Source organism: Loxodonta africana, chromosome 10 (assembly GCF_030014295.1).
Source record: "Loxodonta africana isolate mLoxAfr1 chromosome 10, mLoxAfr1.hap2, whole genome shotgun sequence".
Taxonomy (NCBI): Eukaryota; Metazoa; Chordata; class Mammalia; order Proboscidea; family Elephantidae; genus Loxodonta; species Loxodonta africana.
Genome location: NC_087351.1, coordinates 119,237,413 through 119,254,099, shown reverse-complemented (window position 1 = coordinate 119,254,099; position 16,687 = coordinate 119,237,413). Strand labels below are relative to the sequence as shown.

General features: G+C 44.6%; 1 protein-coding gene across 1 annotated transcript in view; it reads right to left on the bottom strand.

Moving 5' to 3' along the window:
• Positions 1-300: 300 nt before the first annotated feature.
• The window catches only part of TEX22 (testis expressed 22), a 32,350-nt gene continuing 15,963 nt past the window's right edge, over positions 301-16,687 (bottom strand). Inside the window, exons 2-3 of the mRNA XM_064293101.1 lie at positions 1,289-1,414; positions 301-432 (exon numbers count right to left, since the gene is read on the bottom strand). Coding sequence (XP_064149171.1) covers positions 301-432; positions 1,289-1,414 — 258 coding nt within the window. The remainder of the gene's footprint in view (positions 433-1,288; positions 1,415-16,687) is intronic.

The window sequence follows — 16,687 nt, the reverse complement described above, 5'->3', positions numbered from 1 at the left end:
AGGAGGCCCCGCCCTGTGCTGGATCCCGGCCCCAGGCCCCCAGCAGGTGCTGTCCCCTAGGACGCCATCCAGGCGCTGCAGACGGCCTCGGCCTCCAGTCCGGCCAGGATGCGCTCGGTTTCCTCGTGGTAGCCGGGAGGGCAACCCGGCTGTCCTGGGAGGCCCGGCTCGCTTCCCGCCCCGCCGGAACTTCCCAAAAAGGCGCTGAAGGGCAGACAATGCGCTGAAGTCAGACTCTTAGGAGGAAGGCGACCCCGAGGCCTGCACCTCGGCTGCGCACTGCTCGGAAGACGCCTTCGGCTAGAAAGGTGCGCTTCGGGAAAGGAAGGCATGGAAGGCGCCGGCGGACTCTGCGGACCTCGGCGGTAAAGGGATGAGCACGTCCTTGGCCACATCCTCGGACACCAGCTGGGACACGATCTGCGTGATCCCCTGCGGACGATGGCGGGTTCAGGTGACCTGAGCGACTGGGGGAGAGCCGGGCCCGGAGGGAGGAGCCAGGCCAGGGTGACAGGACCACGGAGGGAGGGGCTGGGTGGGAGGGGAGGGAGGGGCTGGGTGGGAGGGGCTGGGGTGGGGGGCTGGGCGGGGGTAGGGAGGGGCTGGCGGGGGGAGGGGTCTGGGTGGGAGGGGAGGGAGGGTCTGGGCGGGGTGGGAGGGAGGGTCTGGGCGGGGTGGGAGGGAGGGTCTGGGCGGGGTGGGAGGGAGGGTCTGGGCGGGGTGGGAGGGAGGGTCTGGGCGGGGTGGGAGGGAGGGTCTGGGCGGGGTGGGAGGGAGGGTCTGGGCGGGGTGGGAGGGAGGGTCTGGGCGGGGTGGGAGGGAGGGTCTGGGCAGCGCAGGCAGAGGAAGGCGCTGAGGGGAGGGAGAGGCTGTGCCGGCTGTGCAGGGGGAGAGGGAGGGAGGGGCTGGGTGGGAGGGGCTGGGGTGGGGGGTTGGGCGGGGGGAGGGAGGGTCTGGGCCGGGGGAGGGAGGGCCTGGGAGGGGGGAGGGAGGGTCTGGCGGGGGAGGGCGGGTCTGGCGGGGGGAGGGCGGGTCTGGGCGGGGTGGGAGGGGGGTCTGGCGGGGGGACGGGGGAGGGAGGGGCTGGGGGAAGGGAGGAGCTGGGCGGCGGAGGAAGAGGAAGGCGCTGGGGGGAGGGGGAGGCTGTGCCCGCCGCCCAGGTGGGGGAGGGGGAGGGATGGGCCGGACAGGGATGGAGGGATTGCCGGGGCCAGCTTCTGGGGCTGGAAAGGAGGGGAGGGGAGGACCCCGCCCTGGGCTGCTACCCCCTCCCTCCCGCACCGCGCACCCTGTAGTAGGCGTCGGTCACTGCGCCTGGCCTCTCCAGGCTGCCCAGGAGGGCCAGCCTCCTGCGCTCATCAATGCTGAGGGTCCAGTGGCGGCTGGGGTGCCGGAGCTCTGGTTGCTCGCTCACCTGCGGAGACAGGACAGGCGGTCCCTGGGCCAAACCTCAACCCCATGACCAGGTGGACTGTGTTCTCCACATGGGGTGGGCCAGGGCAGATGTGCTAAGGTACTATCTGCTTACCCCCAGGCGTCCATCAGTTTGCAGCACTGTGGGGGCTTGCGTGTTGCTGTGATGCTGGAAGCTATGCCACTGAACACTAGTGACCAAAGACCAGATGAGTTGTGAAAAGACATCATACATGAAGAAAGCAAGAGGTCATTGAAAAGACAGGAAAGAAAGAAAAGACCAAGATGGATGTCAGAGGAGACTCTAAAACTTGCTCTCGAAAGTCGAGCAGCGAAAGCGAAAGAATTGATGAAGTGAAAGAACCGAACGGAAGATTTCAAAGGGCGTCTTGAGAAGACAAAGTATTATAATGACATGTGCAAAGAGCTGGAGATGGAAAACCAAAAGGGAAGAACACGCTTGGCGTTTCTCAAGCTGAAAGAACTGAAGAAAAAATCAAGCCTCGAGTTGCAATAGTGAAGGATTCTATGGGGAAAATATTAAATGACGCAGGAAGCATCAAAAGAAGATGGAAGGAAGACACAGAGTCATTATACCAAAAAGAACTAGTCAATGTTCAACCATTTCAAGAGGTGGCATATGATCAGGGACCGATGGTACTGAAGGAAGAAGTCCAAGCTGCTCTGAAGGCATTGGCGAAAAACAAGGCTCCAGGAATTGATGGAATATCAACTGAGATGTTTCAACAAATGGATGCAGTGCTGGAGGTGTTCACTCGTCTATGCCAAGAAATGTGGAAGACAGCTTCCTGGCCAATTGACTGGAAGAGATCCATATTTATGCCTATTCCCAAGAAAGGTGATACAACTGAATGTGGAAATTATAGAATAATATAAAAAAAAATATATCACAAGCAAGCAAAATTTTACCAAAGATCATTCAAAAATGGCTGCAGCAGTATATTGATAGGGAACTGCCAGAAATTTAGGCTGGTTTCAGAAGAGGACATGGAACCAGGCGTATCATTGCTGATGTCAGATGGATCCTGGCTGAAAGCAGAGAATACCAAAAGGATGTTTACCTGTGTTTTATTGACTATGCAAAGGCATTCAACTGTGTGGATCATAACAAACTATGGATAACACTGCGAAGAATGGGAATTCCAGAACACTTGTGCTCATGAGGAACCTTTACATAGATCAAGAGGCAGTTGTTCGGACAGAACAAGGGGATACTGAGTGGTTTAAAGTCAGGAAAGGTGTGTGCCAGGGTTGTATTCTTTCACCATACCTATTCAATCTGTATGCTGAACAAACAATCTGAGAAGCTGGACTATATGAAGAAGAATGGGGCATCAGGATTGGAGGAAGACTCATTAACAACGTGCGTTAGGCAGATGACACAGCCTTGCTTGCTGAAAGTGAAGAGGACTTGAAGCACTTACTAATGAAGATCAAAGACCACAGCCTTCAGTATGGATTGCACCTCAACATAAAGAAAACAAAAATCTTCACAACTGGACCAATGAGCAACATCATGATAAATGGAGAAAAGATTGAAGTTGTCAAGGATTTCATTTTACTTCGATCCACAGATCAACACCCATGGAAGCAGCAGTCGAGAAATCAAAAGAGGAGGCGAGGTCAAGATGGTGGCATAGCCAGATGTTTCCAGCAATCCCTCTTAGAACAAAGACCCGAAAATCAAGTGAAACGATTATATTTATGACAAGCTAGGAGCCCTGAACATCAAAGGCAAAGTTAGAAAATGGACTGAGCGGCAGGGAAGGGAGAGTTGGTTCAGAAGTGGAGAGGAGTTACTGGACCTGAATCACCGGGATCCCTCAGGCACCATTCTCCGGAGCGGCTGCGGCGGGCTGGTGGTAGCTTTCAGCTGCAGTTTCCCCAGAAAGAAGCAGCCAGCCACGCAGCCTACTCATGAAGAATGGCTCTCTTGGTAAAAGCCAAGTACTTGCATATATTTTACCACGACCCTCCCCCCCTCAAGCTGGCTCCAGTGGCTGTTGATTTCCCTGGGCCTGAGATAAGCCTATTTGAGTGCCCTGAGGCATGCTCCCGGCCTTGGAGAAGGAATAAATTCACAACAGGGGGAAAAGATAATTTGACAGCTGCACTAACCGGGGGAGCTCAGGACAGAAGCGACTCCTGTCTAGGCATAAACGGTCTGTGGATGTTGAATACCTTTCCCCCTTGCATGGACATGTGTGGGGCTATTTCAGGAAAATAGGCCCCTGCTGGCAGACTGCAACTGTTTAAGCTGTGTGTTGAAGAGGTGGGTGTTTGATATTTGACACCACTTTGCCTATTAAACAAAGTCTTCACCTACCCACCCAAAACCTACCCACATCAGGGGCATAGGGACCAGTGGCTCCACTCAGGTCACCCAGCCACCCGTGACAGGGGTCCAAGGATAACTGGTACCCCCCAGTCATTACAACCAAAAGCATTGGGTGCCCATGGTCTGTCTACAGAACCCACTCCCCTGTGCACTCTAGGGAACAGGGATGTGCTTTCCTCACAGACACTTAGGGGATGGTTCTCAGCCCCCTGCCTTCTTCAGAGCGTGACCCCCTGCTGCAACCAGATACCGATACCTACACCAATCACCCCTACCCCTCTAAGACTGTAGGACAGGGCCTGAGCTGAATCCACACAAGCAAAGTGAATGGCCTCATAAGCTCATATACCTGATAACAGATCTAGCCATCTGTGGACAGGAGTCAGAGCTGCAAAGGTCAAAATAATCAAGCTAGCTCACTCAAGCAACCCATTTGGGCATATCAAAACAAAACAAAGCAAGAAACTAGAACACAGTAAGTAAACATAAAATAAACTAATACAATAACTTATAGATGGCTGGGAGACAAAAGTCAGTATCAAACCACATAAAGAAACAGACCATGATCACTTCAACAAGCTCTCAAAACAGAGAATCAAAGGATCTTCTGGATGAAGGTGCCTTCCTGGAATTACTGGATGCAGAATTCAAAAGATTAATATACAGAAGTCTTCAAGATATCAGGAAAAAGATCAGGTAATATGCAGAATAATCCAAGAAACACACAGATAAAACAGTTGAAGAAATTAAAAAGGTTATTCAAGAATATAATGAAAATTTAATAAGCTGCAAGAATCCATAGAGAGACAGCAATCAGAAATTCAGAAAATTAACAATAAAATTACAGAATTAGGCAACTCAGTAGAAAGTCAGAGGAGCAGAATCGAACAAGTGGAAGGCAGAACTGGTAACCTTGAAGACAAAGCACTTGGCACCAATATTTTTTCCTTTTTTAAATTTTTTATTTATTTTTAAATAATTTTTATTGTGTTTTAAGTGAAAGTTTACAAATCAAGTCAGTCTGTCACATATAAGCTTATATACACCTTACTGCATACTCCCATTTACTCTCCCCCTAATGAGTCAGCTCACTCCCTCCTTCCAGTCTCTCCTTTCATGACCATTTTGCCCGTTTCTAACCCTCTCTAACCTCCCATCTCCCCTCCAGACAGGAGATGCCAATACAGTCTCAAGTGTCCACCTGATACAAATAGGTCACTCTTCATCATCATCTGTCTCCTACCCATTGTCCAGTCCCTTCCATGTCTGATGAGTTGTCTTCGGGAATGGTTCCTGTCCTGAGCCAACAGAAGGTTTGGGGACCATGACCGCCAGGATTCTTCTAGTCTCAGTCAGACCATTAAGTCTGGTCTTTTTATGAGAATTTGGGGTCTGCATCCCACTGATCTCCTGCTCCCTCAGGGGTTCTCTGTTGTGCTCCCTGTCAGGGCAGTCATCGGTTGTGGCTGGGCACCATCTAGTTCTTCTGGTCTCAGGATGATGTAAGTCTCTAGTTCATGTGGCCCTTTCTGTCTCTTGGGCTCATAGTTTTTGTGTGACGTTGGTATTCTTCATTCTCCTTTGATCCAGGTGGGTTGAGACCAATTGATGCATCTTAGATGGCCGCTTGTTAGCATTTAAGACCCCAGATGCCACAGTTCAAAGTGGGATGCAGAATGTTTTCATAATAGAATTTATTTTGCCAATTGACTTAGAAGTCCCCTTAAGCCATAGTCCCCAAACCCCTGCCCTTGCTCCGCTGACCTTTGAAGCATTCAGTTTATCCCAGAAACTTCTTTGCTTTTGGTCCAGTCCAGTTAAGCTGACCTTTCCTGTTTTGAGTATTGTCCTTCCCTTCACCTAAAGTAGTTCTTATCTACTAACTAATCACTAAATAACTCTCTCCCACCCTCCCTCCCTCCTCCCTCTCGTAACCACAAAAGAATGTGTTCTTCTCAGTTTATACTATTTCTCAAGATCTTATAATAGTGGTCTTATACGGTATTTGTCCTTTTGCATCTGACTAATTTCACTCAGCATAATGCCTTCCAGGTTCCTCCATGTTATGAAATGTTTCACAGATTCGTCACTGTTCTTTATTGATGCGGAGTATTCCATTGTGTGAATATACCATAATTTATTTAATGATTCATCCGTTGATGGACACCTTGGTTGCTTCCAGCTTTTTGCTATTATAAACAGTGCTGCGATAAACATGGGTGTGCATATATCTGTTCGTGTAAAGGCTCTTATTTCTCTAGGTGGCACCAATATATTTGAAGAAAAATCCGATAAAAGATTTTTAAAAAATGACGAAAACTTAAGAATCATGTGGGGCTCTATCAAGAGAAGTAACCTACGAGTGATTGGAGTAGCAGAACAGGGAGGGCTAATAGAAAATACAGAGAGAATTGTTGAAGATTTGTTGGCAGAAAACTTCCCTGATATCATGAAAGATGTGAAGATATCAATCCAAGATGCTCATCGAACTCCACATAAGGTAGATTTTAAAAGAAAGTCACCAAGACATATTATAATCAAACTTGCCAAACCAAAGATAAAGAGAGAATTTTAAGAGCAGCTAGGGATAAATGAAAAGTCACCTACAAAGGTGAGTCAATAAGAATAAGCTCGGACTACTCGGCAGAAACCATTCAGGCAAGAAGGCATTGGGATGAGTTATATGAAGCACTGAAGGAAAAAAATTGCCAGCCAAGAATCATATATCCAGGAAAACTGTCTCTCAAATATGAAGATGAAATTAGGACATTTACAGATAAACAGAAGTTTAGGGAATTCATAAAAACCAAACCAAAACAATAAGAAATATTAAAGGGAATTCTTTGGTTAGAAAATCAATAATATTAGGTATCAACCCAAGACTAGAACACCAGACAGAGCAATCAGATGTTAACCCAGACAGGTAAATCACAAAAATAAATCAAGATAAAAAAACGCTCAAAACAGGGAACCACAGATGTCATTATGTAAAAGAAGACAAAAAAAATTTTTTTTTTTTTTTTAAGAAATGTAGTCATAGATCTTTTATATGGAAAGGAAAACAAAGTGATATAAAGAAATAAAAGTTAGTTTTAAACTTAGAAAAATAGGGGTAAATATTAAGGTAACCACAAAGCAGACTAACTAGCGTACTCATCAAAATAAAAGGCAAGAAAAAAATAGAGACTCAGCAGAAACAAAATCAACAACAACGAAGAGGAGGAAAAGACAATATATAAACTACTCAGCACAAAAAATTAAGTGTGAAAAAGAAACTGTCAACAACACACAAAAAAAGGCATCAAAATGACAGCACTAAACTCACACCTATCCATAATTATGCTGAATATTAATGGACTATGTGCACTGATAAAGAGACAGAAAGTAGTAGCATGGATTAAAAATATGATCCGTCTATATGCTGAATACAAGAGACACATCTTAGGCTAAGAGACACAACAAACTAAAACTCAAAGGATGGAAAAAAAATGTATCAAGCAAACAACAACAAAAAAAAGAGCGGGAGTGGCAATATTAATTTCTGATGAAATAGACTTTAAAGTTAAATCCACCACAAAGGATAAGGAAGGACACTATGTAATGATTGAAGGGACGATATACCAAGAGGATATAGCCATATTAAATATTTATGCACCCAATGACAGGGCTGCAAGTTACATGAAACAAACTCTGTCAGCATTGAAAAGTGACATAGACAGCTCCACAATGATAGTAGGAGACTTCAACACACCACCTTCGCTGAAGGACAGGACATCGAGAAAGAAGCTCAACACGGAAGATCTAAATGCCACAGTCAACCAACTTGAGCTCGTAGGCATATACAGAACACTCCATCCAACAGCAGCCAAGTATAATTTCTTTTCTAGTGCACATGGAACATTCTCTAGAATAGACCACGTATTAGGTCATAAAGCAAGCCTTAGCAGAATCCAAAACATCAAAATATTACAAAGCATCTTCTCTGACCATAAGGCCATAAAAGTAGAAATCAGTAACAGAAAAAGCAGGGAAAAGAAAGCAAAAACTTGGAAACTGAACAATACCCTGCTCAAAAACGACTGGGTTATAGAAGAAATTAAGGATGGAATAAAGAAATTCATACAATCCAATGAGAATAAAAACACTTCCTATCAGAACCTTTGGGACGCAGTGAAAGCAGTGCTCAGAGGTAAATTTATATCAATAAATGCACACATACAAAAAGAAGAAAGGGCCAAATGAAAGAATTATCCCTACAACTTGAACAAATAGAGAGCAACAAAAGAAACCTTCAGGCACTACAACAAAGGAAATAATAAAAATTTTACAGCAGAACTAAATGAAATAGAAAACAGAAAAACAATTGAAAGAGTTAACAAGACCAAAAGCTGGTTCTTTGAAAAAATTAACAAAATTGATAAACCATTGGCCAAACTGACAAAAGAAAAACAGGAGAGGAAGCAGATAACCCAAATAAGAAATGAGATGGGCGATACAATGACACACCCAACTGAAATTAAAAGAATCATATCAGATTACTATGAAAAACTGTACTCTAACAAATTCAAAAACCTAGAAGAAATGGGTGAATTCCTAGAAACACATTACCTACCTAAACTAACACAAACAGAGGTAGAACAACTAATACGAGATTGAAAAGGTAATAAAAAAAGCTCCCAACAAAAAAATGCCCTGGCAGAGATGGCTTCACTTCAGAGTTCTACCAAACTTTCAAAGAAGAATTAACACCACTACTACTAAAGGTATTTCAGAACATAGGAAAGGATGGAATACTCCCACCACAAAAAAAAGAAAATTACAGACCTATATCCCTTATGAACTTAGATGCAGAAATCCTCAACAAAATTCTAGCCAATAGAATTCAACAACATATCAAAATAATAATTCACCATGACCAAGTGGGATTTATACCAGGTATGCAGGGATGGTTCAACATTAGAAAAACAATTAATGTAATCCACCACATAAATAAAACAAAAGAATCACATGATTTTATCAATTGATGCAGAAAAGGCATTTGACGAAGTTCAACACTCATTCATGATAAAAACTCTCAGCAAAATAGGAATAGAAGGAAAATTGTTCAACACAGTAAAGGGTGTTTATACAAAGCCAACAACCAACACCATCCTAAATGGAGAGAGTCTGAAAGCATTCCCCTTGAGATCGGGAACCAGACAAGGGTGCCCTTTATCACCACTCTTATTCAACATTGTGCTGGAGGTCCTAGCCAGAGCAATTAGGGTAGATAACGAAATAAAGGGCATCCAGATTGGCAAGGAAGAAGTAAAAGTATCTCTATTTGCAGATGACATGATTGTCTACACAGAAAACCCTAGGGAATCCTCAAGAAAACTACTGAAACTAACAGAAGAGTTCAGCAGAGTTTCAGGATACAAGATAAACATACAAAAATCAGTTGGATTCCTCTACACCAACAAAAAGAACTTCGAAGAGGAAATCACGAAATCAACACCACTTACAGGAGCCGCCAAGAAGATAAAATACTTAGAAATAAATCTTACCAGAGATGTAAAATACCTATACATAGAAAACTACAAGACACTACTGCAAGAAACCAAAAAGACCTACATAAATGGAAAAACATATCTTGCTCATGGATAGGAAGACTTAACATTGTAAAAATGTCTATTCTACCAGAAGCGATCTATAGATACAATGCAATTCCTATCCAAATTCCAACAACATTTTTTAATGAGATGGGGAAACAAATCACCAACTTCATATGGAAGGGAAAGAGGCCCCAGATAAGTAAAACACTACTGAAAAAGAAGAGCAAAGGGGGAGGCCTCACTCTACCTTATTTTATAATCTATTATATCGCCACAGTAGTCAAAACAGCCTGGTACTGGTACAACAACAGATACATAGACCAATGGAACAGAATTGAGAATCCAGACATAAATCCATCCACATATGAGCAGCTGATATTTGACAAAGGCCCAAAGTGAGTTAAAGGGGGAAAAGACAGTGTTTTTAACAAATGGTGCCGGCATAACTGGATATCCATCTGCAAAAAAATGAAACAAGACCCATACCTCACTCCATGCACAAAAACTAACTCAAAATGGATCAAAGGCCTAAATATAAAATCTAAAACAATAAAGATCATGGAAGAAAAAATAGGGACAACGCTAGGAGCCCTAATACATGTCATAAACAGTATACAAAACATTACTAAAAATTCAGGAGAGAAACCAGAAAACTGGGAGCTCCTAAAAATCAAACACCTATGCTCATCCAAAGACTTCACAAAAAGAGTAAAAATTGTTTAGCTATGACATTTCCAATCAGCGTCTGATCTCTAAAGTCTACATGATACTGCAAAAACTCAACTACAAAAAGACAAATAGCCCAGTTAATAAGTGGGCAAAGGATATGAACAGGCACTTCACTAAAGAAGACATTCAGGTAGCTAACAGATACATGAGTAAATGCTCACGATCATTAGCCATTAGAGAAATGCAAATCAAAACTACGATGAGATTGCATCTCACCTCACCAAGGCTGGCATTAATCCAAAAAACACAAAACAATAAATGTCGGTGAGGTTGTGGAGAGGCTGGAACACTTATACACTGCTGGTGGGAATGTAAAATGATACAACCACTTTGGAAATTGATTTGGCACTTCCTTAAAAAACTAGAAATAGCACTACCATACAATCCTGCAATTCCACTCCTTGGAATATATCCTAGAGAAATATAAGCCTTTACATGAACAGATATATGCACACCCATGTTCACTGCAGCACTGTTTACAATAGCAAAAATATGGAAGCAACCAAGGTGCCCATCGATGGATGAATGGATAAATTATGGTATATTCACAGAATGGAATATCATGCATCGATAAAGAAGAGTGATGAATCTGTGAAACATTTTATAACATGGAGGAATCTGGAAGGCATTATGCTAAGTGAAATTAGTCAGTTGCAAAAGGGCAAATATTGTATAAGACCACTATTGTAAGAACTCGAGAAATAGTTTAAACAGAGAAGAAAATATTCTTTGATGGTTACTGGGTGGGGGGGTGGGGAGGTGGAAGAGAGGTATTCACTAATTAGACAGTAGATAAGAACTGCTTTAGGTGACAGGAAAGACAACACACAATACAGGCAAGGTCAGCACAACTGGTCTAAACCAAAAGCAAAGAAGTTTCCTGAATAAACTGAATGCTTCGAAGGCCAGCGTAGCAGGGGCAGGGCTTTGGGGACCACGGTTTCAGGGGACATCTAAGTCAACTGGCATAATAAAATCTATTAAGAAAACATTCTGCATCCCACTTCGGAGAGTGGCGTCTGGGGTCTTAAATGCTAGCAAGCGGCCATCTAAGATACATCAATGAGTCTCAACCCACCTGGATCAAAGGAGAATGAAGAAGACCAAGGACACAAGGTAATTACGAGCCCAAGAGACAGAAGGGGCAACGTAAACCAGAGACTACATCGGCCTGAGACCAGAAGAACTAGATGGTGCCCAGCTACAACTGATGACTACCCTGACAGGGAACACAACAGAGAACCCCTGAGGGAGCAGGAAAGCAGTGGGAGGAAGACCCCAAATTTTCATAAAAAGACCAGACTTACTGGTTTGACTGAGACTAGAATGACCCCAGAGGTCATGGTCCTCAGACCTTCTGTTGGCCCAGGACAGGAATCATTCCCAAAGCCAACTCTTCAGACATGGATTGGACTGGACAATGGGTTGGAGAGGGATGCTGGTGAGGAGTGAGCTTCTTATATCAGGTGGACACTTGAGATTATGTTGGCATCTCCTGCCTGGAGAGAAGATGAGAGGGTACAGTGGGTTAGAAGCTGGTGAAATGGACAGGAAAAGAGAGAGTGGAGGGAGGCAGAGGGATGTCTCATTCGGGGGAGAGCAATTGGGAGTATGTAGCAATGTGTATGTAAGTTTTTGTGCAAGAGACTGACTTGATTTGTAAACTTTCACCTAAAGCACAATAAAAATATATATAAAAAAGAACTATTTTAGGTGAAGGGAAAGACAACACACAATACAGGAGAGGTCAGCACAACTGGAGTAAACCAAAAGCAAAGATGTTTCCTGAATAAACTGAATGCTTCGAAGGTCAGCATAGCCGGGATGGGGGTTTGGGGACCCTGGTTTCAGGGGACATCTAAGCCAATTGGCATAATAAAATCTATTAAGAAAACATTCTGCATCCCACTTTGGACAGTAGCATCTAGGGTCTTAAACACTAGCAAACGGCCATCTAAGCTGTATCAATTGGTCTCAATCCACCTGGAGCAAAGGAGAATGAAGAACATCAAAGACACAAGGTAATTATGAGCCCAAGAGGCAGAAAGGGCTGCATAAAGCAAAGACTACATTAGCCTGAAATCAGAAGAACTAGATGGTGCCCAGCTACAACCAACAACTGTCCTGACAGGGAACACAACAGAGAACCCCTGAGGGAGCAGGACAGCAGTGGGATGCAGACTCCAAAATTCTCGTAATAAGACCACACTTACTGGTTTGACTGAGACTAGAATGACCCCGGAGGTCATGGCCCCCAGACCTTCTGTTGGCCCAAGACAGGAACCATTCCCGAAGTCAACTCTTCAGACAGGGATTGGACTGGACTATGGGATAGACAATGTTCTGCTGCTATTCATAAGGTTTTCACTGGCTAATGCTTTTCAGAAGTAGACTGCCAGGTCCTTGTTCCTAGTCTGTCTTAGCTTGGAATGGGAATTCCAGAACACTTAATTGTGCTCATGAGGAACCTTTACATAGATCAAGAGGCGGTTGTTTGGACAGAACAAGGGGATACTGACTGGTTTAAAGTCAGGAAAGGTTTGCGTCAGGGTTGTATCCTTTCACCATACTTATTCAATCTGTATGCCAAGCAAATAATCCGAGAAGCTGGACTTTATGAAGAACGGGGCATCAGGATTGGAGGAAGACTCATTAACAACCTGCGTTATGCAGATGACACAACCTTGCTTGCTGAAAGTGAAGAGGACTTGAAGCACTTACTAATGAAGATCAAAGACCACAGCCTTCAGTATGGATTGCGCCTCAACATATAGAAAACAAAAATCCTCACAATTGGACCAATAAGCAACATCAAGATAAACAGAGAAAAGATTGAAGTTGTCAAGGATTTCATTTTACTTGGATCCACAATCAACAGCCATGGAAGCAGCAGTCAAGAAATCAAAAAAAGCATTGCATTGGGCAACTCTGCCGCAAAGGACTTCTTTAAAGTGTTGAAGAGCAAAGATGTCACCTTGAAGACTAAGGTGCACCTGACCCAAGCCATGGTATTTTCAATTGTATCAACGGGGTCAGCGGAAAAGAGGAAGACCCTCAACGAGGTGGACTGACACAGTGGCTGTAATAATGAGCTCAAGCATAACAACGATTGTAAGGATGGCTCAGGACCGGGCAGCGTTTCATTCTGTTGTGCATAGGGTCACTATGAGTCAGAACCGACTTGATGGCACCTAACAACAACAACAACATGGGATAGACAATGATACCAGTGAAGAATGAGCTTTTTGGATCATAGGCAAATGAGACTATGTTGGCATCTCCTGTCTGAAGGGGAGATGAGATGGTAGAGGGGGTCAGAAGCTGGCCGAATGGACATGAAAAGAGAGAGTAGAGGGAAGGAGTATGCTGTCTCATTAGGGTGAGAGCAATTAGGTGTATACAGCAAGATGTTTATAAATTTTTGTATGAGAGTCCGACTTGATTTGTAAATTTTCACTTAAAGCACAATAAAAAAAATCAAAAGACACATTACATTGGGCAAATATGCCACAAAGTACCTCTTTAATGTGTTGAAAAGTAAAGATGTCATCTTGAGGACGAAGGTACACCTGACCCAAGCCATGGTATTTTCAATTGCATCACATGCATATGAAAGGTGGACAATGAATAAGGAAGATCGAAGAAGAATTGATGCCTTTGAATTGTGGTGTTGGCAAAGAATATTTAATATACCATGGACTGCCGAAAGAATGAACAAATCTGTCTTGGAAGAAGTACAACCAGGGTGTTCCTTGCAAGCAAGAATGGCGAGACTACGTCTCACATACTTTGGACATATTATTAGGAGGGATCAGTCCCTGGAGACAGACATCATGCTAGGTAAAGTAGAGGGTCAGTGAAAAAGAGAAAGACCTTCAAAGAGATGGACTGAAACAGTGGCTGCAACAATGGGCTCAAGCATAGCAGCGACTGTGAGGATGGCGCAGGATTGGGGAGTGTTTCGTTCTGTTGTACACAGGGTCACTATGAGTTAGAACTGACTCGATGGCACCTAACAACATCTACTTATCTCCAGCCCCCACCTGGCTCAAGCTCCCTGCAGGGAGTGCTGGGCGCTTGCCATCTTTAGTCCTGTGGCCTGGAGCTTTGCACAGTGGCTCTGGGCCACAGGGCAAGGGGCTGAGGTCCTCCTTTCCCATGAAGCCTGACTGCTCCCCCCAGCACCTGCCGGCACTACTGGACAGTTGGTCTGCACCCTTGACAGTCCTTAGTCCTTACAGTGGAGTCCGCAGCTCTTTCACCTGGGCGGGACCTGCCTGGCACAATGCCCTGCTGAGAACTGACCAGTGCCCACACTGGATGAAGCAAGAAGGTGCTTTGCTGAAGAGCACGTCAGCAGGCAGGACTCGAAGTTCAGCTCTGCTTCTCCCAAGCCCCCTCTGAAATGACGATAAAAGACTTAAGGAGGAGAAGGGTCATGTCCTTAATACAAAAGAGCAGAGATGGACAGCAGTGGAGAAGAGCCGTTAACACCTCAGGAAGCTGGAAAGCAGTAGGAGAGGTGGGACCAGGCCTTAAGAGAAGGCTAGACTAAGCCGCTACCCCAAGGACCCTGCCTGCAGGTGGAGTTTCCAGGGTAGCTGTCTGTGCAAGGCCCTTACAGCCCTCCCTGACTCTTCGGAGCCATGGGGCCATCCCAACACTTCCCCTGCAGAAGACAAGGGTCACTCTTTGGAGTGTCCTGGGCGGCAGGGTACAACGCTGTCACTTGCTTCTCTCACTCAAGAGTCATTATGTCTATCAGACTTACCCTGCTGCTCCTGTAGCAGGCATCCACTCCTCATTCCAAAATCCAAAGGAAGTTTGGGAATTTGGCAGGGAAGGCGGCCTGAACTGATTCGAGGCTGTTTATAGTCCCTATGAACCCACTTGGTGGGAAGAGCTCCATGCTTTGCCTCATACATATTAACGTGCACATAGCTGGATGTGGTTGCTTTGAATCCACTCTGATGACCTGCCTTGCAGGTGAAGCCATTAGTCCATTTTCAGTTATTGTAATAACTGACGTATTTGTCATGATACCTGCTGCCTTAGTTTGTGCTTTCTGTTCATCTTGCCAGCTTGGTGTTTCTTTGTCCCTTCTTGCCTTCTTCTGGATCAGCTGGGTTTTGTTTCTCCTCCATTTTCCCCTCCACTCTTTGGACATAGCTCTTTTTCTATTCAGTGTAATCACAGCATATGTACAAGCTTATCAAAGTCTGAACTTGATAAATACCTCTACCCTCTTCTCAAACGACACAAGAAACACTGAGCGCTTTAACTTCGCTCATAGGAACCCCTCCTGACATGAATGCCGTTGAGGTGGCATATTAATTCCATCTTGGGTTTTCTGTGTGTGGCCCTCATTCCTCATCCATTTCAGACCTTCTATCTGAGATCTCTTTTCACCTCAGAATTGAGGTGAGGGTCTGCTGATGGTAAGTTCTTTTTGCTTATCTTTTTATTGATTTATTTTCCTCTCATTCCTAACAGATAATTTTGCTGTGCATAGAATTCCCCTAGCACATACATGCTATCATTCTATCCAGCTCCCATGGTTGTTAAGAAGGCAGCTATCAATCGAACTGCTGTTCCTTTGAAGGTACTCTGTCTTTCTTCTCTGATTGCTTTTAAGATCTTGTTGCCTTTGATGTTCTGCAGTTTCACTATGACATGGCATTCTAGGAATTCTAGGTATTCTAGGAATACCACGCCTTTAGTTATGCTGCTTGGGATTTATTGGGCCTGCAAGACAATGGTCTATCTTACTGCCTGTGATTGTCAGTCTCCAAGATGGCACCCAGCAATTCTCACTTGTGTCATCCCCTCCCCCTCACATTCGGTAGGGATGGCCAGTGTTACCAACAGGATGTTATAGAAATGATGGAGTGTGGCTTCCAAGGCTAAGTCATAAAAGACGTTACAGCTTCCTCCCTGGTCTCTCTTGAATCACTCGCCAGGTGCTATGTCAGGGGAAACTCAAGCAGCCTGATGGGGAAGTCCACGTGGTGAGGGACCAAGACCTCCTGCTAAAGCCAGCACTGACTTGAGAGCTGTGTGAGTGACCCACCATGGAAGTGGATCCTTCAGCCACAGTCAAGCCTTCAGACTACAGTAGCACTGGCTAACATCTTTTGTGCGTGTGCGTGTGCATGTGTGTGTGTGCTTTAGGTGAAGGTATACAGCTCGAGTCAATTTCTTATTCAAAAATTTATACACATATTGTTTTTTGTGACATTGGCTGCAATCCCCATAATGTGACAGCATGTTCCCCCTTTCCACCCCAGGTTCCCTGTGCCCATTCGTACAGTTGCTGTCCCTTCCTGCCTTCTCGTCTTGCTTGTGGACAGGAGTTACCCATTTGGTCTCCTGTATCTGACTGAAATAAGAAGTACATCTTAGTCCTCGAAGTAACATTTTTGCTTTTCAACACCTTAAAGAGGTCTTTTGCAACAGGTTTGCCCAATGCAACACGTCGTTTGATTTCTTGACTGCTACTTCCATAGGGTGTTGATTGTGGATCCAAGTAAAATGAAATCCTTGACAACTTCAATCTTTTCCCCGTTTATCATGATGTTGCTTATTGGCCCAG